At 43.4% G+C, this 27,384-nt stretch overlaps 1 protein-coding gene across 2 annotated transcripts; it reads right to left on the bottom strand.

The window, feature by feature from the left end:
* Window positions 1–3,100: 3,100 nt before the first annotated feature.
* On the bottom strand, window positions 3,101–26,865 carry LOC129783030 (disabled homolog 2-like). Of its 2 annotated transcripts, none has more exons than XM_055792688.1 (13): window positions 26,685–26,865; window positions 16,023–16,142; window positions 14,706–14,845; window positions 13,869–13,967; window positions 12,185–12,316; window positions 9,960–10,043; window positions 9,154–9,216; window positions 7,380–8,030; window positions 6,385–6,538; window positions 5,278–5,805; window positions 4,665–4,756; window positions 3,932–3,999; window positions 3,101–3,240 (listed from the first exon to the last, which is right to left on the bottom strand). In XM_055792688.1, exons 1-12 carry the CDS (start codon window positions 26,695–26,697, stop codon window positions 3,937–3,939), a joined length of 2,139 nt encoding a protein of 712 aa, XP_055648663.1. In that variant the 5' UTR covers window positions 26,698–26,865; the 3' UTR covers window positions 3,101–3,240; window positions 3,932–3,936. The 2 variants fall into 2 exon arrangements, with proteins under 2 accessions (XP_055648663.1, XP_055648664.1); XM_055792689.1 differs by having other exon boundaries at window positions 7,389–8,030; window positions 16,023–16,148.
* Window positions 26,866–27,384: the final 519 nt, after the last annotated feature.

A 27,384-nucleotide genomic window follows, 5' to 3' on the forward strand; every position in this document is an offset into this window, starting at 1 on the left:
GTATTTTTGCTTTACTTCAGATAAGCTGAGAGCGATGTGCATTTTTGTCCAGCCAGCTGGACTATGTCTATGTGACCTTTTTCAGCTAGCCAGTTATCCACAAAACTGTTTCAGTGAATGTCCTTGAGAGGGCTCTGACAGGCAAAGGCTGACTCTGATGAGTGGCTGTGTACATATAATCCTTTAGACCTAAACCAGGGGTCATCAAACTTTTTAAACAGGGGGGCAGTTCACTGTCCCTCAGACACTGTCGGGGGCCGGACTATAGTTTGGAAAAAAATGAACAAATCCCTATGCACACTGCACATATTTTGTTTGTAGTAGTGCACAAAAAACAGGGAAAAGAATGCAATATTTTAAATTAAGAACAATTGTAATCAACAAAAACCAATAATATTTCAATGTGAACTATGGGCCTGCTTTTGGCTAATGAGATGGTCAGTGTTAGGTTCCATATTTGTCACTGCCAGTCGTAGCAAGTGATGCAAGTGTTCATCAGTTAGTCTGGATCTGACTGGAGATTTCAGATGTTTCATTTGGGAAAAAGTCTGCTCACAGACATAGGTGCTGCCAAAGATGGTTGCAATTTGGAGTGCATGGTTCCTGAGATTATGATATGTCTCTGAGGGGAGAGACGCATAGAAATTAGTAAGGCTGCTTGATTTGAATGCATCTTTCAGCGAGTCACAAGTCTGTAGCTCGGCCAATTCCATTTGGTAAATCGGATCAACAGTTTCAATGTCAACAGAAAATGGGTTCCGGAAAAGCTGCATGTCCTGTTCATGGAGACGAAGCTCTTTAAATCTAATTTGAAACTCCTTTTGCAACATTTCTAGTACATCCATACACGTTTTGTTTGGGAATGCGACTGCTGGTTTTTCTGCAGACAGGTTTTGAGTTGTGGGGAGATGGCAGAAGTTTTCCTCCTTTACTTGGTTAATGAGCAGGTCTAATTTGACTTGAAATGCTTTCACATGTGAATACACATCACAGATGAGCTTCCCCTTTCCTTGAAGCTGGACACTGAAATTGTTGAGTAGCTCTGTTACATCTGTCAGAAACGCAAGGTGCCATTTCCGTTCTGCATCTTTGAGCTCTGGTACTTCTTTGTTTTTAGAAAGCACAAAATCATAAACCTGTGGAAGTAAGTCATAAAATCGTTTCAAAACTGTCCCTCGACTCAGCCAGCGGACTTCTGTGTGGTACAGAATATCTTCATAGGCAACATTTAGCTCAGACAGAAATTCCTGACACTGTCTGTGGTTTAGTGCGTGAGCTCTAATGCAGTTAACACAAGAAAGCACAATTTTCATGACAGAGTCCAGCTTCAGTGATTTACAACACAGGGCTTGTTGGTGGATGATGCGGTGTATGGCTATTGGATGTGAATGGCTGCGTTTGTCCATCTCTTTGTTAATGTGTGCAACCACTCCTTTCATGGACCCCACCACGCTAGGAGCACCACCAGGTGTCACACTGAATAGTTTACCCCAGTCCAGCTCCAAATCGTTCATAGTTTGGCAAACTTTCTCATGGATATCCTCTCCTGTAATTGTTCCTTTGGTGCTTTTCAGTGCAGCAAGCTCCTCTGTGACTTTGAAACGATCATTTGTCCCACGAATGAAAATTAGAAGTTGTGCAGAATCACGAACATCATTGCTTTTGGCGAGTGCCAATGAGAAACAGCAAAGTTTTTTTGAGGAGTTTTGCAACTGCAGATTCAAATTTTCCCCCATTTCTTCAGTCCTTCGTGTAATTGCAGGTCCTGAAAGCCTCACTGTACTAAATAAATCCGCCTTCTCTGGACACATCTCTTTGGCCACAGAAAGAAGGCATTCTTTAACAAATTCTCCCTCTGTGAATGCTCTGCCAGTGCGCGCTACGGGCTTGGCAACTTGATAGCTTGCTCGAAGTGATGACATATTGAGCTGCTTTTGCTTCACAAACGTATTTTGCTGAGTTGTCAATCCATGTTTCAGTCTTAATATTTTATCTTTTCTCACTTGTCCGACCAAAGAATCATATTTACCTTTATGTTGAGTTTCGTAGTGTCGACGCAAATTGTATTCCTTTGACACAGACACTGAATTCTGGCATATCAGACAAACAGCTCGCTCTTTGTACTCCGTGGAAAAATAATCAGAAGTCCACTTTTCTTGGAACACCCCGCACTCAGAGTCAATTGTTCTTTTTTTTGACATGATGGTGCGCGCACTTCCTACTGGTGCTGGCTTGCTTGTCCTGCCTGGGAGCTGGAGGGAGGGAGGGAGAGACGGGGGAGCCGCCCCCCTCGCTGATGCCGCCGCCCCCCTCCTCAGCCCGGCCGCGCAGTCCGGACAGGGTGGCCAGAAGGGACTGAAGGGACTTTGCCGCGCCGGGGCTCTGGCGATTCGCCCGAGTTGGCTGGACCTCGCAGTGCAGAGGCTGCCGACTGAGCTTGCCCGGCAGAGGAGATGGGGGTGTGTGTGTGTCTGTAAATACCAGGGGCCGGATTGAGGACCCTGGGGGGCCGTATCTGGCTCGCGGGCCGTAGTTTGGGGACCCCTGGTGTAGGCCTCTAGTACTCAGGACCCCAGCAGTTCTGTTATAGACCCCACAGTTAGTCCCTGTATTATGTGTTTATGGCAGATTGCTACTTTTACCATCAGTTGAATGGACAAGTATTGGATTTTTCCCTTCCTACCTTACAGTTTACATCTTTGTGGATCAGAGACCAAGTCATATGTCCAGTCACCAAACAGAAGTAGTGTCCACTTAACTTTACAAATGGCTGCTGTTGTGATAACATGCAACTGACCTAGTTGTTTAAAGCATGCAGTTTTAGCTACTAATTCAGTTCCCTTACATGAAGGCAACATTTCTTCCCCAGGTACATTCAGTTTCTATATTTTAAAGACAGTAAGTGCCACAGAGGCATTGTGGTGACCGTATTTACAAGATGCAAAACTTAATGTTTCTAAGCTCTTCTGTGGAAGATTGCAAAGAAATAAAGTAAAATGAACATCCACCAATTTGAATTTGGGTCTTCAGCATGAGTCCAACTTTCCATTTGCTTTGCCCTGAATTATCATCTTCACAGCATATTCTTTGAGGGTTCATGTTTCAATCCACCTGGACATGTTTTAGATTACAGACATCATGGAACAGCAGCAAGAGTGGCAGACAGCAAAATGAAACAAGTAAAAGAGTCATGTTGAGAAGAGGTCCAGTTATATTCCATTTGTACTTTTCTGGTTATGCCTAGCATGATGAAAAAGACTTAAGGTTAGGATGGCTATAAGTTATAGTTCTATTGCTTAAACTAACTTAGAGCCACTAAGAGAACAAAAACTAAAGCAATAAACAGCAACACTTGTCTTCTGTTAGAAGCTAAACAGTATTTCAGAGGAAGACTTAGAGGTGTGGCAGAAGAATAGATTTGCCAGTCTGATAGTTCATGTTATCTAGTCAATGATAAGAAGTTTGAGTTACGTTAGTTTCTGGTGACAAGAGCTCTAATAACCCTTATCCTGTTTTTACTCTGGAAGGGGTTAAACTTCAAAAAGCTGTATAGGACACTGTGTGCTAACAGGTTCCTAAAGAGATATCCAAAAGATTTTAGTCAGCCCCTCTGAGTTTTTCCAGCACATTTGTTCATTAACTTTCCTCAAGGAAGGGAAATCTAGATCTATTGTGACCTTGAGATTTAAGCCAGTGGAAGAATAAAATCTTTATTTCTAATAAAGCAAAGCCAGCTAAGGCTTAGCCAGAATGCAGCCATATACAAGTGTGAATAGAGGTACTCTAGCAGAAATGTTCTTTTAGGGACTGTTTGACATACTTCAGAGAAGCATTAAAGTTAAGCCAGTGTAGTTTAAGACAGCTCTTTGACAAAGATTTTCCAAATCAATTTTGGAGAATGAAGTAGGTTGTCTTATTAGTGAAGACTTACCCAATCTATGCAAATGGGTTGCCAAAAGAATCACCAAGAGGACCAGAAGGTGGTTTCTGAGACTCCTTCTAAGAAAGGGAGATCATAGGTTGTTAGTGGATTTACAGGTTTCATCAGATTTATTCTGCAAGTTTGTATAGTTACTGTTCCAAACACCTTCTGGAAAAAGAATACTGCAGAGTGCTTGCTAAATACATATTAACTGTACTGCTTTAATAGGAGAAAAGAGCTCTAAATTCATGTTAGCAGTTATCCTAGTCTGAGGCAAGGTATCTGTCAGAAAAGTCATGTGTGCTTAATGAACACTCATTTGGAGCTGAGCCAGTATAGTCATTAGGTCTGTTTTAGCCAAATGCTAGATGTCTCAAGTCAGTATTCCAGGATTGATCCAGAGTTTCCACCAAGGGCTTCAAGTGCTGTATCCCAAACAGCGGTTAAGCCACTTCCTCCCCCAGGGGGTACTGAACATGGGGGCCTCACATTTGTTCAGCTAGAGCTGCACAATCCATACTCAGTCTTTCTGCAGAGAGGTAAGCATAACCAAATTGGAAGACTTCTGCAGCTACATTATTTTACAGTCTTTTGTAAAAGCTCCCAATACAGGGCTGAAGAACTTCCTGGTAGGACTTGCAGCTTGGGGTACTAATCATAGACTCCTGGGGGAGGTGTTGTGGCTTTGGTGTTTTGGGGGGTTTTTTGGTTGGTTTTTTTTTGGTTTTGTTTTATTACTTACAGATGAGGCACTGAAAAGGTCTGGTTTAGCTTGACTTTCAAACAGGCCATCAGCTGGCAGCACAGTTTGTTGGGAAATAGGCTTTGGTGGTTCTAGGGAAGAGACAAACATACTGCTATATCACTAAACAGCTTAACAAGCACTCAGCTATGTCTGTATAGCAACCAAAGCTCATCTAATTAGGTGTGCAAAAACCCACACAGAAGTTGCTTTGAGCAACCTCACAATTTTATCTCCTGCTTGTCCCTCAATACACTTAAGCTAGATGGGACTTCTAACACTACAGACCTAATTTACTTCAGTCTAGCACAGTAGTTTAAGACACTAGGTGTCAGTGTTTGGCCACTGACATTGGTCAATTCTTTAAAATTCTTTAACATTATTAGAGGATAGTCCTTCAATCCTGTCTCAGTAACCATTAAATCAAAACTTTAGTTCTATCAGAAAAGAATAGTGATCAGCCATCCCTCTGCCTGAGCAGCTATCCAAGCAGAAAGAGATTTTTCAGTCATTTTGGCAGACAGCTTGTTAGCTTCCATGTTATCATGACCTGTACTATTTTGAGAAATGCCTACTTTACTACTAAAATAATTGCTGAAAGATCCAGAAGCACCTGAAAGGCTTTGCTGCTCTCCTCTCCTTGCTGGTACTGCAGGTGGCTTTGTCAGCTGGAAGTTTTTAAACATTTCCTTGACATCCTTCATCTCTCTATCACCAAGTGGATCCAGAGCAATAAAAACATCACACTCTCTCTTGGATAGCTCCTTCTGAGGTGTAGTTGTAGGTTGTGGCTGAGGTGGGCTAGTTGTCGACATGGAGGGTAGTACAGATGAGGTCTGAGTGGGTAGTGTTGAAGATGGGAACACACTACTCTGGAAAGGATTTACAGCAATGGATGGCTGTGTCCATGAAGTAGGTGGAACTTGTGCTGGCTGTGCCCAGAGCCCAGAGGTCTGAGAGGTTACTGGAACAAAAGAGGCAGGCTGGCTCCAGCTTGGCACTGCTTGAGTACCAAAGGCAAGTGGTTGAGTAAATCCTGTAGGCCAAGCAGGCATCATAGACACAGGAAAGACTGATGCAGCCTGAGTGAAGGCAGATGTCTGTGCATGCCCTGGTGATGAAGAAGTTGCTGGCAAGCCACCTGGGGGGAAGATTGTTGTTACACAGCACTTCAGTGATCTGAAGACCTCTAGTAGGAGTGTATCAATTCCACCAAGGGTACTGGCAAAACATTTTTCATGTGCTGTTTTCAAAAGACTGTTGATTTACACTTTAAGTCATTGGAGGGGGAGAAGGGGGTTAACATTTTTTTACTTGGCTCCATTTTGGTCCTGGAAAAACAGAATTGAGCTTGATAGAAGTAGGAACACACATCTATTACTTCTGTGCTGGGACTAAGTATTTACCATTTCATTACTTCTGTGTAAATGATTACTAAAGACTGCAGCAGTGCTACCCTGTCCTCCTAAGTTGTGCTTGGCAAACTTGAACCTTGTCTACCTGAAGCAGCAAGCTGCTGTCAAAGTTTAAGCAAAACACCCTGTTCTGGTTAAGGATGTAAAGTTTAGGGGTCTATTTACAGAATTTAATAGTTTAGAGCAGACAGCACATGAGTTAAAGGGTGAGGTACTGCACATGAAGTAAAGGACAAGTAGAACCTCTCTGTTGGGTATTAACAAATATCTTAAACTGGAGCAAGAGCTTCACTTTGTGAACTAACCTAGACCAGCCAATGGAGGTGCTGTGGTAGGACTTGTTTTGAAGAGGTCCAATGGATTAGTTGGCATAGGTCCTGTCTGTGCCACCGAGGTCAAGCTGAGGCTCTCTGTAGTTGGCGCAAACAAGTCTGAGCTAAATATGTCATTTGATGCAGTCTAGAAAGAAAAAAAGTTGTTGTGAGATGCATGGCAGAACACATGCTAGCTTGATCAAGACCCACCAGTTCAGAGCTACAAGCTTTTATTTCAGCTACAGCAGAGCAGGGGACTTTGACACATCCTTTAGAGACCAAGTATAAGAGTTTCAAACCTCACCATTTTGTTCACACCTACTGAGATGCATGGCATTAAGTAGGTATAATATACAGTAGTTACAAGTTTGCAAGTCAACAGCAGAAGAATGAGACTTAAAGTGACCAAATTATTTACTAGCATAATGAGCTTCATACCACCACCACCACCACCCCCCCCCCCCTTATTCCTGCTCAGTCTGCACTGACCCCTGCAGTTGCGGCAAGGTCAGCAACTGAATCTTGCATCATTTCAGTGCAAGACAAATGCAGCTGACTCAGAGCCACCCTGTGTCTGAGGCAAGTGATTGAGATTGCTCTCAATAGGCAGGTACTGCAAAACTATATAGGTTTCTGTAAGCTAGTACTAGTTCATTGTTATGAAACCACAGGCTGATGGGCATATAACTATCATAACAGGTTCTGATATCATATCAAGTGACAATATACATAGCAGTATACTTACTAGACCTTTACAGAAGTATGGCAGCATTAAGGAAGAAAATATATAATTTAGTGATCATAGTTACTATGAAGCATTCATGAATGTTAGAATGTACCATGACTGCAGAGAGGTTAGAAAAAATGGTAGGTAAAAAGAGTAGGTGTGCTGTGAAGCTGTTTAGATAGTTACATAATATGAAGAAAGAAAAGCTTCCTTCACCCAGCTTCTTTAAGTAACAGCATGCATATCACCATTAATTCACCTTGTTCACCTTGACAGACCTCCTTCCTCTTCCTGGCTTAGTACTTTGTGGTGGTGGACTAATTGTTATAGACTCATGTGACATGAGCTGGATACTGCTTTCAGAATCCAGCTTTACTCCATTCTGCAGAGATACTCCTCTGGAAGGACCTTCCACAAACAGGTTTGACAAGGCATTAAGAAAGCCATTCTGTTCTTTCTCTGGTACCCCATTTGGCATTCTTGCTGCAGGCAACTTGCTTGCAAGTGGCCACTGGTTTGTTAGTGCTTCTTGTTTGCCAGTTCTATTAGAAATCTGGTCAAACTGTTTACTGATGTAGTCAATATCACTATTTGAAGCACCATTACTCACTGGTGTCAAGGTACTCAGACTTCCCTTCTTCTGATCAGCAGACTTTAGAGAATTAAATAAAGGCAGTGCAGGTTGGTCTTGGTCTGGCTGTGCAAAAGGATCATCACTGAAAGGGTCTTGATTAGGTGCGGGAAAGAAGCTGAGATTGGTAGAGAAAGAACTCTCAGGCAAGAAGGGTAGCTGTGACTTTGGTGGTAGAAGAGAGGTTGTGATGCCATTCAAGAAGAGATCCTCTTTTGCAAAAATCTGTTTGGTCTCAATTTCAGAGTTTAGATCCACTAACACAATCTCTTTAGTTTCCTATTTGTTCAGAAAGAAAAAAAATATGTTGGCTTTACGTATTACTTGCTGCATAATACACAAGCTCAAGGAAAATAGCTGAAACAGGAGAGATCCTGGTATCCGGAACATCATACTAATAAGTATTCAATGTCACAGTGAAGTTACACTAAAGCTTCATCTTATAAGCCATTAGGGCAAGCACCACAAACTGTGGTCATCACAGCTATTTAGTGTCAGAAGCTCAATGTTAAAAGCACCTGTTTTAAGATCCATTAGTTAAATATCAGATGCTTGTTCTACAGCCAAATATCAGATGCTTGTTCTACAGCCTAGAGACTGTAGAGTCATTAAGCACTAATTGTATCTAAACTTTCACTTGAGTCAAGAAGCCCTTGTCAAAGGACTAGAAATCAACAAGTTGAAGTTGCATTGCTTTAGCATGACTTCAAGTTGCTGTCTCAGCTTCAGAGTAAGATTAGAGAGCTATTTGCAGGTGGAAGAGGTGAACATGCCATCTTTCCACCAAGCTGGCAGTAGAAGGGTAAGACTTGGTCATTAGCTGGACTGTCACCTATTGCAGCGCCAATTGGATCACAGCTGATGGTGGCTTATAGTCCTAGGATAAGCCAGTAGGATTTGGGGGGGTCACACTGAGCTATGACATGCTAAATGCATACTTTTGTGGAGTTAGGCCACATCTTGAGCTAGGGCCACCCATCTAGAATGGCCTGGAGTCTACTCTGAGGGACTTATTTAAATATTTGCTTGTCCATAAAATGAGCTTTAGCTTTAAGGGTCTTTAGTTGAGTTTCTGTAATAGCTCTCATAACACCAGAGGCATATACTGCTAGTATATATTTCTAAAGGCATCTGACTAACAATACAGAATTATCTCTGTCATGCAGTCTCAAGTGAACTCTGCTGGATAAGAATGACATTAGCTATTCTAGTTAGTAAGTAGATACTATTATAGCCCTAAGACACTTGTACACTGATGATAGCTAAACAGATGTCTCAGTGAAACCAGGACTAACAAAGTAAAAAAAAAACAAAAACAAACCACAAACAACACAGATCTATTACTAGGACAAAGTTTGCTCTCAAAGCAAGAGCCAAGACAGCTAAGATAGATTCTACTTACTGTGGGACTGCTCACATCAGGAGGTGTTGACATATCCCCGAACAAGTCCATCTGGTCAATTCCCTTGAAGCCAGAAATAGAAGAACCAGTATCTGTTACAGTTCTTACAAGAGCAAGAATCAAGCATTATGCAGATCTATTGCAAACACATCTATAAATACCACATTTCCCACACTGTAGACAGTCAGTTATTACCTCCTTAATAGCATCAGCATAAAACTCTAAAATGCAGACTACTGGTTTGTTTGCCAGCTTGATCAGCAGGTAGTACTTCACTACCATTCTGTAATAGCTAGACAATAGCGTCAATAACTGGAATATCGAAACTTGCCTTAAGCAAACAACTTGCAGGCTTGAAAAAGCAAGTAATGGAAAGAGGAAGCATGAGGAAGATCACTACATAATATTAATTGTGGAGAGTCCTTTTACTCCCATTTCCAATGCAACTGGGCATCTGATGTTGCCTCCATAATGCTAGCAGAAAGTTAAAGGTAGTTGTATCGCAGCAGCATACCAAATCAAGTGAAGCTGAGTTAGACTGACTTACCTCAGTCTTATTGCTTCTTCATTCTAAAGAGAAGGCTTTTAGTACCTAGATATCCCATAGAATATCCAAAGCCTCTTGCTTTGGAGAGCTTACCAGATCTAGGAGGTAATCAAACTGCTGGTACCAACCAATAGCCTCAAATGATCTTGGCTCCAGACAGACCTCAGTGTAAAGTCTCACAAGAGCCCAAAAACCAAGCCAGAGCTGAAACAAGCTTTATTTCTATGCAGACTAATGCAGTTTCTACAATTTTACTTGCCTTTTTCTTGTCTTCCTCTTCCTTCTTCTTCATATTATATATTAGCTGGAAAAGGTCCTTAAGATCAACAACTAGAGGCTCAGCCTGAAAAAGAATATAGATTTTAGGCCATATACTATTTCACAGCTTGCTTCAGTAGAAGTCCTTATTAAACATGACTGGACTGATAGTGGTAAATTGGACACCACTCAGAATTTAAACCTAGCTGCACCTAACCTCCCACCTCGGTGAGGAGAGTTAGAAGGCAAGGGGGTTTATTTTCTGCCAAATTACTCCATCCCCTTTAACGCAACAGAACAGCAAGCCAAACTTTCCTAAATGGTGCAACACTAAGGTTGAGATAACGGGAAAAGCAAGAGTTTAAATGACTGTTGAGTCTCTGCATAAAAGAGCTTATGCAGAATCCAAGGGTAATGGGGCACAACCAGCTTAGAACTGTTGTTAACTCCCCAGGGAAAGTAACTGTACTTGTGCCAAGCCTGCCATTTTTAATTTTTTTTCTTCTAAAAGCATGTAGTGCAACCCTTTAAGTACATAGCAAGTCCTAATCACATTTCCTCAAAAGTGCAAAGGGTATCCAAACCCTCTGGTAGCCTGATGAGAAGAAAAACAATTTGCATCACTGTTTTCTGCCAACTCTAACACTGAACCTGGAAAAAGCTCCTATAGCTAGTACTACATTTACTTTAAACACTATGCAAATGGTAAATCAATGATGCAAGCATAAGGCAAGATTATAATCACCTCAAATTTGTGGAGCAGACACCAGTTTTAAGTGATACCTGTATCAGGATAGAAGTTTAGTGAGAATTAGAAAGGCACTGCATTCCCTGCACGTGCATTAACAAGAATGTTTTGAGTAGTTGCTGACATAGTGGCAGGTTCAGCTACACTGATTTGGACCTTTTGCTTGAGGCACATAGCAGCTGTGTCAGTATCTAAGAGCAGGACAAGTCCTCCTGTTCAGGCACTACCTTCTGCTCAAGCAGAGAATGTATTGAACAGATCTCACTGTTTACATGTGAGCATCATCCTCTCCTGATCAAGGGTTTTAAACATGCAACTGCAGGAAGAGCCATTTCAAGAGTTATCACCTTTGACAAACAGTACAGCTGCAGCAGTCTTGAGCTGCAGAAGTGCTTACTCATCAGCTAGACAAGTTTGTGTTAAAAACAACTAGCAGCAAGTCAAGAGCTTTCTACAGTTTGGCTATACTTATAGGCTGGCAAGCAGCACCCCATGGTGAAAAGCTCAGAGAACAGACTCCATTCCAGAGCACATACAGAAGGCTTATGTACTTGATCTACAATTCCAGTGAAGCCAGTACAACACAGGACTCTATAAACTAATAAAACAGGCTTAAGAACGGGTGTTACAGCTATTACTGGAGTAACATACTCCAACAAGGAGCCCTTCAGTCTCACCTGTAGTGGATCTGAAGCTGCCAACAATTCTCCAGGAGCATGGGCAGGGATGTGTATAAGGAAATTACTAGCTTTGAAGCCTTGGCTCTTCAAGTCATTTTAATGACTATTATAATGACAAGCTAATAAGTGTCAAATATTCAACTTAAGTTCATGTCATTTACAAAGCTGCATAATACTCAGGAGTAATTCCAAGTACTTGTTTCCAGTACTGCTTATGCATAGCTTCTCTTCATAGAGACAAACCCTGCATATGGTTTTCATCCATGCAGAAGTCCTGTAACAAAGATCAGTATCCCTCCCAGAAGTAACTCTAGAACCAGACATGCCATTCATTGGACCCAGAAACTCTGTTGCACAAGACAAAGCATCATGAGAACTAACTAGACTAGTGCAGTTCTAACAACTTTCCTGCTAATTCTGAGTGAAGCTCTGGATATCTAACTCAAGAATTAGCGTTCTCACTGACAGCAACAGGCCACTGTACAGGAAAGCCCATGATAATGGCTCCATTCATCTCACTAATGACTTCCATGGCACATGGACGTGTTAAGCAAGATCATAGTAAGCAAGGCTACTAGAGTGCTTTTATTCTGGACTACAGAGGAGGTGAACAAAATAAAAAGCCACTTGTGATGCAGTCAGTTCCTACTGCCCTTCTAGAAAAAGGCCAATCCATCTGTGCTGATGTTCTCCTACACCTCATAGGGCTACTAGCAAAACACTACACCCTTATCAGATAGCAATACTATTGTGTAAACACTTACTCATAGCAAGTGAAAAAGGGCCTCTGATCCATACCTGTTGTGCTGTTTTTATTGCAAAAAATTGGTGCTGGCCTTCTCCTCCACAAATATAGCCAAAGGCACGATTGTCTGTTACATCCCGAGCAATGAAGGAGACTTTGTTTACAGGATGCTCATGCTCTATGATCTAGAAGGGGTGGGTGTGTAAATATTAGTTTAAATTGAAGGAGACATAATAGTTGCTCTTCTCTATAGTTAGAATTAACATTTTTAGGAGGCTCCAGTTCAAGACTCAGATTCACCAGGCTTTGACTAACCACAATAGGATGTAGCTTTACAACCCATTCCACAAGCCAATTCTTACATGCAGAAGAGGGGCATGATCATAGAATGGTTTGGGTTGGAAGGGACCTTAAAGATCATACAGTTCCAACCCCCCTGCCATGGACAGGGACACCTTCCACTAGACCAGGTTGCTCAAAGCCCCATCCAACCTGGCCTTGAACACTTCCAGGGATGGGGCATCCACAACTTCTCTGGGCAACCTGTTCCAGTGCATCACCACCCTCACAGTAAAGAATTTCTTCCTAATATCTAATCTAAGTCTACCCTCTTTCAGTTTAAAACCACTACCCCTCATCCTATCACTGCATGCCCTTGTAAGAAGTCCCTCTCCAGCTTTCTTGTAGGCCCCCTTTACATACTGGAAGGCTGCTATAAGGAGTCCCTGGAGCCTTCTCTTCTCCAGGCTGAACAACCCCAACTCTCTCAGCCTGTCTTCATAGGAGAGGAGCTCCAGCCCTCTGATCAGCTTCATGGCCCTCCTCTGGACTCGTTCCAACAGGTCCATGTTATTTTTATGTTGGGGGCCCCAGAGATGAATGCAGTACTCCAGGTGGAGTCTAACCAGAGTGAAGTAGGGAGGTGATTCTCAACCTCTTGATCTCCTGGCCATGCTTCTTTTGATGCAGCCCAGGATTTGGTTGGCTTTCTGGGTTGCAAGTACGCATTGCCAAGCCATGTTGAGCTTCTTGTCCACCAGCACCCCCAAGTCCTTCTCCTCAGGGCTGCTCTCAATCCATTCTCTGCCCAGCCTGTATTGATAATGGAGGTTATCCCAACCCAGGTGCAGGACCTTGCACTTAGCCCTGTTGAAGTTCATGAGGTTTACATGGGCTCACCTCTCTAGCATGTCAAGGTCCCTCTGAATGACATCCCTTCCATCCAGTGTCAACTGCACCACTCAGATTGGTGTCATTGGCAAACTTGCTGAGGGTGCACTCAGTTCCACTGTCCATATCACTGACAAAGGTGTCAAACAGCACTGGACCCAGTACAGACCCCTGAGGAACACTACTAGTCACCAGTCTCCACTTGGACATTGAGTGGTTGACCACAACTCTTTGAGTGTAACCATCCAGCCAATTCCTTATCCACTGAGTGGTCCACCTATCAAATCCATGTCTCTCCATTTTAGAGACAAGGATGTCATGCAGGACAGTGTCAAATGCTTTGCACAAGTCCAGGTAGATGACGTCAGTCACTCTTCCCTTATCCACCAATGCTGTAACCCTCTCATAGAAGGCCACCAAATTTGTCAGGCATGATTTCCCTTTGTGAAGCCATGTTAGCTGTTCACCAATATGATGCAATTAATGAATCTATAGTTCAGATTGGCCTAACTTCCAATCACCTCACTTGCTTTAAGAATCACATTAAGCGAATGAGTCCTATCTTACCCCAGTTTTCTCATCTGTTATCTTGATACCAGAGAGGGAGATGTTCACCGAGATCTTCTGTTTGTGCTGACCTTGGGAGCGGGCTGCCACTGCCATGCCCTGAAGAGGATGAATATCAAAGTATTGATGAGACTTCTGTTAGACTGAGCTTTAACTTGTTTCCTTACATTTCTTATAAGCACATGGCTGTGACTGTACTAGTGCTCACCTAGATATTCCTATGCAACTGTACAATTAGAGCAGCGTTCTTCTTGCAACATGTCTGACTAGGTTAGAAATGTTACCTCAGAACTAGATTGCATTTCCTCTGTAAATGTTTAAGAATGTTAAAGCCTCTTATCTTAGTTCACAAAACTGCTGCAGTAGCAGCATCCTTACCAGCTTTCATGGCCTGATTGAAGCTATGTGAGGGTTCTGCTCTCTAGAAGTAGTAATTTTTGTTGCTGCAGGGTCTCATTTATTCTTTGACTTATCTATATCTCTTGGTGTCACCATTGCCATAGGATGATAGCTTGTGCTTTGAGTTCTTATGTTAAATTGCACAAAGTTCCCCCCTTCCTCACCCAAACCTCAAGCTCATTATTTTTAATCAAGTTCATGCTATTAACATCCATACTGAGTGCTAACAAGAGACCCAAAGGAGTATTCCCAAGCCATTAAAGAAACACTGTCCTTCAAGTAAGGGGTTACAGCTTTAGAAGTAGTGTCCATCTAGGAGGGTGCTGTTATTACATGTTACCAATAAGCTGTATTTTAAATTATGCTAAAGTGACTATTAGATCAGCTTTCTGAAGGCTACCCGGAAGATGTTCCTTACATGCTAGCTCAAGCTTTTACCTTCAGCTTCATCATTGAATCTTGACTCATTTTGTCACCTCTTGCCTCTGGGACATCATCAATGCCAATGAGTTTAGCTTTGTATCTTACACCATCACCTTTGAACCTGGCCAAGAGAGATTCATTTGTCTTTTCTGGCCCTGGAGACAGAGAAAGGTTTGGGTTATTTTGGGGTGTTTTTTTGTTGTTGTTGTTGGGTTTTTTTGGGTTTTTGGTTTTTTTTTAAAGAGAGAAACGTCTGTGCTGTAGCTTTGAGAGTTTTTTTTTATATATATAAAAATATGTCATATTAGTACATATTAAAACTATCCCTTGAGTATAACTGAATAATAACCTTAGTCCTTCCAGTAGTGCATGTACTGCGAGATAGTTACTCTTTTAAGGTTACAGTGTTCTTACAGAATCCGGCCTCAGTTTAGAGTGGAGCCCAATGCTTAATATTTGGGGACTTCAAGAACAGTTGTTTGCCATATATAAGGCTAAAATATTTATAGGCAACAGCCAAGTAGATATAAGTGCTAAGCAACAACACCAAGCAAAGAGGTACTTCCCATGGCCATACAGGATGTTCAATAAGCCTTTCAGATGTTAGCCTCTAGCTCTGGCACAGTCAGAACTCTTCTTGGCATGCAAGAATCATCTAGTCCCTGTGCTAGAACTTTCTATCAGTACTGTCATTTCTACAAGTCCTGGTACCCCCATCCCTGTAATCACTTGATATTTTAGCTATATTTGCTATTTCCACTCTTCCCACTTCTCAGAACTGTTTTGTTTTCTTCTCTGCATGCTCAACATACTCAGTGTGTGCATCTAGGTATGTACCTCTGAGGTTTTTACATTTACATGACCTAATCTATAAAAAAAAAAATCAATTATCTTATCTACAATAATTCTTATGAAGTGAGTTTTCTGGCTTCTCTGGACTAGAATCTGTATCCATGTCCAGCATGTCACTCCCTCTCTAGAGGGAGGGGAGAAAGCAAGTTCTTGTTCAGACTGACAGCTACCAGGATGTTCCTGAGTCTGGTCACTTCCTCAATAGGCTTTTAGTGACTTGTCAGGCTCAGCAAATGAGTCATTTAACAAGTGGAACTGAGAGCTTCAGATCTTAAAGCTAGAAAAAAAACCACCACACCCTTTCAAGCTAAAAGCCTGCTTTCTGGTTAGATTTATTTTACTAGCTTATTTATTCACTCTTCTAGTCAGCTTGAAACCTCAGAATTATTTCAGCTATGGTGTGAGAATGATCTTAGTTTTAGGCAAGTGCAAAAGATTGAGGAGACTGACTAGAGGAGGTGTTCAAGAAGTATTCCTTACCTTTCTTTTTTTCCTTCTTTGAAGGTTGTGCTTTCAGTGGAGCCTGTTGCTCAGGTTGGCTGTTGATAGTAGTAGTTTCAGCTTCAGTAGACATGATGAGATGGTGGTCAGCTATGTTTGCTGTAGCTTTTAAAAAACAAAATAACAGTCAGTAAGCAGACATAATAATTCACTTTGAAGAATAAATATTCTCATTAGACCTGTTAGTCCAGGGGTTGTTTTCTGCTGAATATTGAAGCCCACTAATGCCTGAAGACATGCTCTCTAGGAGCTGAGCTTTAGGACATTCTGTTCAGCTCCATGCTGAAAAGAAGAAACAGCAACCTCAAGGCACTAAGTCCTGCCTGTCAGTGATTCTGTTTCCCCAGTTTAGTTGGCAGAGCTATACCCAGCTCTGGTGTTATACAGCCACAGTATCTGACTCTGAAGTTAAGGGGCAATAACAAACAACCTAGGAAGGAGCAAATATACACAAGCAAGACCTCACTTTGGCAACTGTAAAGTGGTAGAACTCCAGATGGAAAGCTGTCATCTTTATACTCTAGTCATCCCTCCATTATTGCCATCTGCCTTCATCCCATGGAGGTCAGACCACTTATTTGCATAGAGCCAGACAGTCACAAAACCCCAAGGCAAGTACTTCCATTAGTTTGTCTCCTCTATGAAAATAATAAAATTAGTCTGTTAATAACTAGCATAGTCAGTGACTAATACACATGAAAGACATTAGCCTTACCTACAGGTAGGGCTATACCTGATATATATTGTTCACACTAATACATAACAAGTACCTGCTTAAAGACAAGTGGTGGAAGAGTTCATAGACAGCTTGGGAACTCTTCCCCTTCAGTTTATGCCATGTCTGGAATGCAAGAACAGCATCACTTGCCAGAAAGCTGACTAAATACAGGCTCTTATTCTGCCAAGTCTAACCCAAGCCCCTGTGCTTAGCCTTGTAAGAGACAACTGAAAAGGATGTTGACCTACATTACCTGACAAATGAGGCTATCATTCCCTCAACCAGTAAGGTCTAGATTAACGATGCCCCCGCCACTCAGTTTCTCCAGTGATTCCTTGACAGCAGGGAAACCAAGATCAGTGGTTTTAACCCAAGTTAAAAAACCTATTCAGCTGTCCTGTTTAGGCCATAGGAAGTTAGAAATGCAATTTGTGGTTAAGAGATCATTTGCTTGGTATCATGGCCTTGGTTAAGCCAGACACTTAGCCTGTTGGCCAGAGTATTTCCAGAGTAACAGGATTTTACTTTAGGGAGCTGCCTCTACTTCTTTCATGCAAGTTTTTTCAAGTCCCATTTGATGTCCTCTCACCTAGGAGACTATGGATCAATACTTTGCAGAGGTGTTAAGGCAGCCTTATGCCAAGGGCTTCCTCTGCCAGCAGGAATACCCTTTTGGAATATGCTACAGCTGTACTTACATATCTGAGATTAGGGCACATGTTCCAGCTGTCTTGATCATATACAGCCAGTAATGAGAAACAGGGAAGGGTGACGTTCATCTACTTAGCAGGATAGAAGTGTGGTAATAGACACCTCAGGGAATACCTCCTCCATGCTGCTCCCTTCCCCCCAGTACCTACTGTGAAGTATATAGAGATTTTATTACTCTAATTAGTCATGTCAGCTACAGTTGTTGGCATGTACCACAGGATCATGCCTGTGAACCACTACCCAGACATCTTACCATTTCAGCCTATTTGCCAACTGCTATTTTATTAATTGAACAGAACAGCATTCTCAGTCTCCTCTGAGCTGTTTGGTTTTTAGTTTAACTTTGTGTTCTTGCTAAGTTCCCAAAAGTGCTTTCCACACACTTGAATTACAGTCAAGTGAACATCACTAAGTTAACAGCTGGAACTGAACAGATTGCTCAGTTCAGGTGGTGCAATTGGACCAGTACTTTTCTACCATTGTACTATGTTTTTGAGCACATCGTTACTGATTAGATGATTAGTTACTTCTCAACCCAGCTACCACAGTAGCTCTTTTTTGAAATTTACACACACACACTTGTCATGGGAATCAATGTAGCTGTTGCAGGACAATTAGAACAGAGGTCTTGGGAGAAGTCATGACTGGTTTAAACAAGCTGGTATGATATAAATAACTTGCTATGATATAAGCTAGCAACTATTACCCTCTGCTTACTTTTAAGGAAGAAAGTGAAATGCTCTTCATGTGCTATTGCTATCTGGTTCCCTGAAAACTTCATCTCAAGTTGAAGGGAACTAGCACTGTCACAGTCCATTTGATAGACAAGCTATTCTTCAACCAGGCACTTCATTGTTCAAAGGTAGTGTCCAGACAGACTAGCTAGTCTATCTCAACTTATGAGTTGTTCCAGGAATAATGCAGCATCTTGCAACAAGTCTTGGTCTTTCCAACCTCTGTGTTCAGCATTTAGGATACCAACCTATTAGTTAATTTCTCAGATTAAGAAACCCATTCAGTCTTAGTATCAGCAATACCAGCATCTTAACTCCAGACTGTTCTTTTACAAAGAGATTGATACTCTAGTACATTCTTCCTTGTTAGAGAGCTATTCAGTTGATAACACAGGTTTATGCTTAGATTATATAGTTAGATTATCCACTAGAAGTTTCTTCATATCAGCCTTCCAGAAAGACAGCATACTTTGCAACTTGCTAAGGGGCCACACCTCTATACCACTAACTCCAGACTCCAGTGCTGAAGCCCTATAAGCCAGTGGCTCCCAAGCCAGAGTTCAGTTGTCTGTTGTAGCTATTGCTCAGGAAAGTATTCACCTGCCTGCTCACAGGATGAGGAATCTCAGGCCATGTGCCTGCAGTGCCTACCACTCCGTCTTCTGTCAATACTACTTGTTGAGACTGGATATACCAAGCAACTGGGAAGCAAAGCAGTTGTTAATCAAGGTAGCTAGTGTTTACTCAGATGCAAACCAGAGTTTGAACTAGACAACAGCTCAAACACTTCACTTCCAACTGTATACCTAACACCCTACTGCCTAGAAGGATTATTTCTGATCTTCTTACTAGTTAGTACAGCAAAGGACTCTTGCCAATAGTCATGCTTTTCACCACCCCACCCCCCCTTCCTCAGAGCAGGAACTTGACACATATTGAAGCTGTTATCATAGGTTATTTCAGCTGCATGCTGTTAACTGCCCAGTGCTGGCAGAGTTATCCCTCTTTGCAGTTTGGGTGTATGCAAGCTGTACTGAGAGATTGCATATGTTCTGCATAGCCTATACTGAATTGTGTTCTCTACCTGTTCACAAATGTATCTGCATGATAAACAGGTTTTTGCTGTATTATTCTTTGAGTTTACCCAACTTAAAACCATGTAGTCATTACCACAGTGTCAAGGTACTGCAGTTTGCTTATCCAGAAAGTGCTTACCCAGCCTGATGATACCATGAGCAATCAGAAACCTATGCTTAAACATTTGTTTCAGCACAATTTGAAGAACCCTCTACCTAGCCCCCAGCTACTTGCTGGACTCTGGTTATATAAGTGTCCTAGTTTCAGCTGGGATGGTGTTAATTATTTTCTTAGGAGCTAGTACAGTGCTGTGTTTTGGCTTTGATATGAGACTTTTCAGTTCCTCAGGCCTTGTTATCAAAAAGGCTGGAGGGGCACAAGGAATTGGGAGGGGACACAGCCAGGACAGCTGACCTGAACTAGCCAAAGAGGTATTCCATACCATGGGATGTCATGCCTGGTATATGCCTGGGGGGTTGGCCAGGGCGGGCAGATCATTGCTCGGGGACTGGCTGGGCATTAGTCGGCCGGTGGTGAGCAGTTATATTGTGCACCATGTGTTTCTTTCTTCCTTTCCTTCTAGATGTTATTCATTTCCTCCCCCTTTTCATTATAACTGTTATTGTAATAATTTTTCTTTCATTTTTATTCTATTTCAACTATTAAATTGTTCTTATCTCAACCCTTGAGTTTTACATTCCTTTCCAACTCTCCTCCCCATCCCTCTGGGTGAGGGGGGAGTGAGCGAGTGGCTGCATGGTACCCGGTGTTAAACCACAACAATAAGCTCTCATACCAGTCACTGGTCACAAGAGTCACTCCTTAGTGTCTCTTAATAGATGCACGTTACCACAGAATGGTCAGGGTCAGAAGGGCCCTCTGGAGATCATCTAATCCAACCCCCTGCTAAAGCAGGTTCACCTAGAGCAGGTTGCACAGAATCACATCCCAGGTGGATTTTGAATATCTCCTGAGAAGGAGACTCCACAACCTCTCTGGGCAGCCTGTTCCAATGCTCTGTCACCCTCAAAGTAAAGACTGTTTTCCTCATGTTCAGGTGGAACTTCCTGTGTTGCAGTTTGTGCCCATTGCCCCTTGTCCTGTCACTTAGGCACCACTGAAAAGAGCCTGGCCCCAGCCTCCTGACACTCGTCCTCAAGGTATTTCTATGCAGGAGCGGTCTGCAAACTAGGACCATGCATGGCAATCAGTTAGCTGAGGGGAATTTGCTCGAGCTTGTCTAGACAACAATTAACATGATGAGGCATGTTTGCAGAGCACAGGGGAGTGGGAGACGGATGGCGCCATCCTTGGCGCCAAGGAAAGGTAACACCTTGCGGTTAATTGATGGCAGTTAACCACCAATCGGGGATTGCCTAGTATGCAATGCTTAGCTTCAAGAACCAATCTGTTTAAAATGCGCAGCTTCTGAAAGTGTATAAAAACTCGTGCTTCTGTACAATAAATTGACATTTGCTTGCATCAAGCTGCGTCCCGTCTCTTCATTCGCCGCATTTCTAGGTATTGATAAGATCATCTCTTCCCCAGGCTAAACAGGCCCAGCTCTCTCAGCCTTTCCTCATAAGGGAGATGCTCCAGTCCCCTCATCATCTTTGTAGCCCTCAGCTGGACCCTCCCCAGTAGTTCCCTGTCTCTCTTGAACTGGGGAGCCCAGAACTGGACACAGATGTACTCCAGATGCGGCCTCACCAGGGCAGAGTAGAGGGGGAGCATAACCTCCCTCAACCTGCTGGCCACACTGCTCCTAATGCACCCCAGGATCCCATCGGCCTTCTTGGCCACAAGGGCACACTGCTGGCCCATGGGCAACTTGCTGTCCACCAGGACTCCCAGGTTCTTCTCTGCAGAGCTGCCTTCCAGCAGGTCAGCCCCAGCCTGTACTGGTGCATGGGGTTATTCCTCCCCAGGTGCAGGACCCTACACTTGCCTTTGTTGAACTTCATTCGGTTCCTCTCTGCCCAACTCTCTAGCCTGTCCAGGTCTTGCTGAATGGCAGCGCAGCCACTCTGCCCAGGTTTGTATCATCAGTGAACTTGCTGAGGGCACACTGTCCCTTCATCCAGGTCACTGGTGAATAAGTTGACCAGGACTGGACCCAGTACTGACCCCTGGGGAACACCGCTAGCTACAGGCCTCCAGCTAGACTGTGCTGCTGTTCACAACCCTCTGAGCTCTGCTATTCAGCCAGTTATGCAGTTATGTTCCTGATGTATTATTAGAAGGCTGATTAACTTGTTTGCACCTTATGGAGACAGGTTTTTCTACAGCAGTTTCAACCCTCAGTTAGGTAGTATCAAGCATACTGCTTAAGACAAGGGTTACTCTTGCCTTCAAGATTAGTCGTTACCAAGGGCCCCAGCTCTCCCTTGTATATGCAGTAAAAAAGGCAACAAATAAGACGAATCTAAAAAGAAGGTACAGAAATATCTGTACCAGAGGTAAAAAAAAAAAAAAAGTAAATCTAACCATGGTTTTCAGAGCTCCACTGCAGCTTCTTCAGTAGTTGTCCCTACTGAACAGCTAGTCAAGTTTCCCTATAGGTAGTTGTAGTTACACGTTTGTGATGTACATTAGAGGAAGTTTACATTATTGCTCCTAAATCCAGACTCTGAAGTAATCCTGACCAGGCTCCCTCTAACTTTCCATCTCTGATGGCCTTGATATCAGATTATATGGATATCCCCATCCATCAGACATATGCAAGGGCAAGTGTCAGCCTTCCATCCTGCTCTAGAGTTTACCTTCCATCACCAGGCTAGCAGCTGTTTGCAGCTACAACTACTATTCAAGCTACTAGAAAACTACTTCTTACTCAGTGACCCATGTGCCCTCCTTTAAAGCAGAAATAACCCTGTTTTGAGGGAGAACAGAAGATAATCTGTAAGGTAGAAATGCAGGTTGCAATACCAACACTACATCCTTAGTGTTCCCAACTTGTCCTGTCCCTTCCTAGGAAGGGAGTCTCATCCCTAAGTGTTTTAGCCATAGGGCAGGTGTATTAGAGCTCTCATAGGAGGAGACTTGCAGTTATGTGACACATCAGCATTAAGAGTTCAGTATACTTTGTTAGAGGAGCCAGTTCCTAGCTGACATTGTTATGAAGCCTCCTGAAAGCCAAGGTAAAGGTCTATTATCCTGGGTTTGACCTACTTGTTCTCTTCAAGAGATAATCCTTATGAAACATTTCACTTACTGCTTCATCATACAACATGAACTGACAGGGCAGCAGGAAATTCAGCTCCAAATCCAATAGTCTGTCCTTAACTAGCCCTGTAATGTCTGAGCTTTGAGCTTTAAGGTGACATGCACCAGCTATGAAGCTTTTAAGAAAACCCACGTAGTTGGGAGTAAAGGTCTGCAGGGCATTTCAGCTGAGACACTTCATCCTCAAACATTTCATAACATTTTCAAGGCATATCCTTTCAACAGAGGGAAAACTGGAATAGTCTATGTCCCCATCAACCAGAGCTGACATGAGTTAGATGAAAGAAGATGCTTTGTTCACTCAGCTGCCCAGCTTATGTAAACAAGATAATCCTGTTGAAACTGGTACCTCTTGTTTATTGACTAGGCCTGCCACTATGCTTCATCCAGCTTATTTATAATGCTGAGACCCTTGAACCCAGATACAGCCTCAAAACCAGGTTCCTAAAGTCAGTTTGTTTTGTGAGCTATGGTATTTAGACACCTTATTCTATTTGAGCCTTCTAACATAACTCCAAGTTGTATTTCTGTGGAGTCCATGCTGAGGCAAGGGAGTAGTAGACCTCTTTTTGCCACCCTTTGCATCTATCATAGTCACCTGTTTAGAGTGCTTCTTTCTATATCAGCTCATGAAGTAAAGGCCTTAAGCAAGAAGTATATCCATAGCTGCTACTAGTCTGTAGTGTCCAATAATAAAATTATGCAGGCACTTTGACAAGCAATACTCTTCCCAATGAAAAAAAGTGGGTTGGATACTGCAGATATATATAGATACTTAGAAACACAGCAGAAGGCACACATCAGAATGGATAATCACCTCTACCTTTAGAAGAGGAAGCTGATGCCAGATTTTTGGCATTTGGCCCATCCTTCCAACTAATAGTGCTGAGCACAGCTGCTGGTGCTCAGCCAATACCTTTACTTGAAGTAAAAGCACAATAGTTGAGAATCATCGTAAGTCACAGGACTATCAGAGTAAGGTTCATCATTCTCCCAGTCTCCTGTCTGCAGTAACAAGCACAAAAGACCTTGTTAGATTCCCTCCCAGCAGAATGATCTCTATTTAAGACTTAGAGCAACAGACATTCACTACACTTTACCCCGAACGTTCCTAAACTAGCAAACTTCGTGACCTAAAGTTTTGATGGTTTGCCTGACAGTCATTTAGCACTCACATACTCCTTACTATCAGGCTTGGGGAAGAGTGGCTGGAAAGCTGCCTGACAGAAAAGGACCTGGAGGTGCTGGTTGACAGCCGGCTGAACATGAGCCAGCAGTGTGCCCAGGTGGCCAAGAAGGCAAATAGCATCCTGGTTTATATCCAAAACTGTACCCAGCAGGACTAGGAAAGCGATTGTCTCCCTATACTTGGCACTGGGGAGGCCGCACCTCGAATACTGTGTTCAGTTTTGGGCCCCTGTCCTGGTTTCAGCTGGGATAGAGTTAATTTTCTTCTTAGTAGCTGGTGCAGTGCTGTGTTTTGGATTTGGTGTGAGAACAATGTTGATAGCACACAGATGGTTTTTGTTGTTGCTGGGTAACGTTTATACTAAACGAAGGACTTTTCAGTTCCTTGGGCCCTGCCAGCCAGAGGGCTGGAGGGGCACAGAAAACTGGGAGGGGGCACAGCCAGGACAGGTGACCCAAACTAGCCAAAGAGGTATTCCATACCATGGGATGTCATGCTGAGTATATAAACTGGGGGAAGAAGGAGGAAGGTGGGAACATCTGGCATTATGGCATTTGTCTTCCCGAGTAACTGTTACATGTGATGGAGCCCTGCTTTCCTGAGGATGGCCGAACACCCGCCTGCCCATGGGAAGTGCTGAATCAATTCCTTGCTTTTCTTGCATGCGCAGCTTTTCCTTTACCTATTAAACTGTTCTTATCTCAACCCTTGAGTTTTACATTCCTTTTCAATTCTCCTCCCCATCCCTCTGGGTGAGGGGGAGTGAGTAAGCAGCTGCATGGTACTTAGTTGCCAGCTGGGGTTAAACCACGACAGCCCCTCACTTCAAGAGGGATGTAGAGGTGCTGGAGTGTATCCAAAGAAGGGCAACAAAGGTGGTGAAGGGTCTAGAGAACAAGTCCTATGAGGAGCAGCTGAGGAAACAGGGGTTGTTTAGTCTGGAGAAAAGGAGACTCAGGGGATCTCATTGCTTTCTACAGCTACCTGAAAGGAGGCTGTAGGCAGGTGGGGGCCAGTCTCTTCTCCCAGGCAACAAGCAACAGGACAAGAGGAAACAGCTTTGAGTTGTGCCAGGAGAGGTTTAGGTTTGATGTTAGGAAAAATTTCTTCACTGAAAGGGTTGTCAAGCATTGGAACAGTCTGCCCAGGGAGGTGGTGGAATCACTATTCCTGGAGGTATTTAAAAACTGCATAGATATGGTGCTTAGGGTCATGGTTTAGTGGTGTACTTGGCAGTCCTGGGTTAACAATTGGACTTGATGATCTCAAAGGTCTTTTCCAACCTAAATTATTTATTTCTACCACTTGGTTCTCCTCCTGTAAATGCAGACTCTAGTGAGTTACTATTAATAGCATTTTCTGCTTTAGAGTTGACCATGCCCTTGGACCATTCAGGGAATTTTGGAAGCCCAGTTATGCCTCAAGAGCAGTTCTGTTGGATGTGACTGCAGTGATTCTTTAAACATACATAGATGATTACTCCCTCAGACAATCCCCTTCTCACCTGAAAAGGCTTGTTTTGGTATCTGATTTGCTCCTCTGATTAGCCACCTACTGCCTCACCCACCTCCTCGAAGGTCCTATAATCACTTAATGGAAACTTATCTGAAGACCTACTAGCATAGTGACTTATTGGCAGTTATCAGATATCAGGACATGTTTTCAATTTACCAGTGCCTGATAAGTCTTCACAGCCAGCTAGAATACATAGCTTCATAATTGCTTTTCTCTAATTGAATCTGCATCTCTATTTTACTTATCTACATAAGAGTTCCCATCCCTAAGCATACCTATGCCCATTCCTTAACATACAATGGGCAAAGCTAAGCCTACATGCTCTCAGATTTGGTCCATTTTGGACAGTTTTGCTTATATAAGTGACAAAAGACATCGAGTCAAAAATATAACCTTTTAAAGGCAAACTAGCTTCATTAAGAGAAAATGGAAACAATTCCTTCCCAAGTTAATCCTACCTTACTAGTGGATTTGCATGCTTCCCTAGTAAGTGCTCAAATAACCAGCCTCAGCTTATCCAAGGGGTAGAAGCTCTGCTACTGATAAATCTAGCTTTATTAGCAACACCTGCGTTTATTTTACTGCTCAGAGCACAGGTACTACCCCAACATAAGTGTTATCATAGGATGACCGTTAGACTTGAAGTCTCACCAAGTGAGAATTTAGTTTTTCTGACAAGAGAAAAGATTCATTTCTGTTAATCCTGGACATCTTTAACTATACTTATTTACTACAGACACAAATAGCATCCTGAGATTCACCAGCAGATAGACGGGTGCCCAGCAAGGATACTCTATCCAAAACAAAAACCCACCCCTGCTTCACAGCATCCTAACCCTTTCCTCCTCTCTGCTACTAGATTCTTTCATCTCAGTTAATTATGTGAAATTTTGTGCTTATATACATACTTTGGCATTTCTTAATCACCTCCTCTTCACGCACACAGAAGTGAAAACGCATATTTAATTTGTTTTGCGATCAAGCTTCCCCAGGGCGCCGGCCCTGCCAGAGCAGGATGCAGGCGGCTTCCACCCCGTCTCAGCCGGGACACACTCCCCCACAGCTCAGTTCGGGTAGCACGAGCTCCCCACACACACTGCGGCGCGGCCGAGCCCAACCGCTCCCGGCACCCTCCCCCACCCTTCCGCGCTGACACCGCCGCAATCTCGCCGGCTTTCAGTGGAAAAACTTAGCCCCACCGGCACCTTTTGCCCGGGGCTGCAGTAAAATGCGAGTAGATGGGAAAGGCCAAGCCCCGCCCCGGCCGCGGTTAGAGCCTCCCCTGGCGCCCCCTTTTTGATAGCGCCCACCACCCGCAGCCCGGCCAATCCAGAAAGCCAGTGGCTCGGGCAGCCCCACCACAAACATCTACTGTCACTTCCTTGGGGGAAAAAAAGCTCTCCCTTTCCCCTCGGGGACGACAGCCCCCGCATGCTTTGCGGGAGCCCAGCCACGCTGGCACAGCTACTTACAGGTTAAATTCATACGTCTCTGCACATGATCCAACTACAACCGGTAGCCTGGCTAGAACCGGGGACCCGGTTAAATATTCGGTTGTACTCTCGCCTTCAGATTAGTTAGCCACTCACAGCGAGAGATATGGTTTTAATCAGATGCTGGCAGCTGAGATCTACCCAGGAATGTGCTATGATGTTTTTGCTGCTTGGCCTTGGCTACTCCCCCCTCAACGCGTCGGTGCTCACAAGCTTAACCCCTTGCGAGCCGCCGCTTGGGCCCCTGCTGCGGGCGGCAGGGAGCTGGGGCCCGGAATAGCCCCCTCCCAGTGATATAAGAATTATTTACTTTAAAAAGAAAAAGAGAGTAAAAAAAGTAAATATCTATAGTGAAAAACAAGAAAGAATTTGAAAAACAGAGGCTGTTAGTTAAATCCTTACAAACAGTTAACAACACATGGCCTTGGGAGAAGGAACAGACACCATAAATACATCAAGCTGAGGCACCACAAGATAAGCTCTAGGCCAGGGGTCCTCAAACTTTTTAACCAGGGGGCCAGCGCGGATGAAGTGGCAGGCAGTCATCTGCGGCTGCTTGGTTCCCCCCCCAACCCCCGGCGGGGGGGTTCTGTAAATACCGGGGGCCGGATTGAGGACCCTGGGAGGCTGTATCCGGCCCGCGGGCCGTAGTTTGAGGACCCCTGGCTAGGAGAACCAA

This window comes from Falco peregrinus, chromosome W, assembly GCF_023634155.1.
Source record: "Falco peregrinus isolate bFalPer1 chromosome W, bFalPer1.pri, whole genome shotgun sequence".
NCBI classification, from domain to species: Eukaryota; Metazoa; Chordata; class Aves; order Falconiformes; family Falconidae; genus Falco; species Falco peregrinus.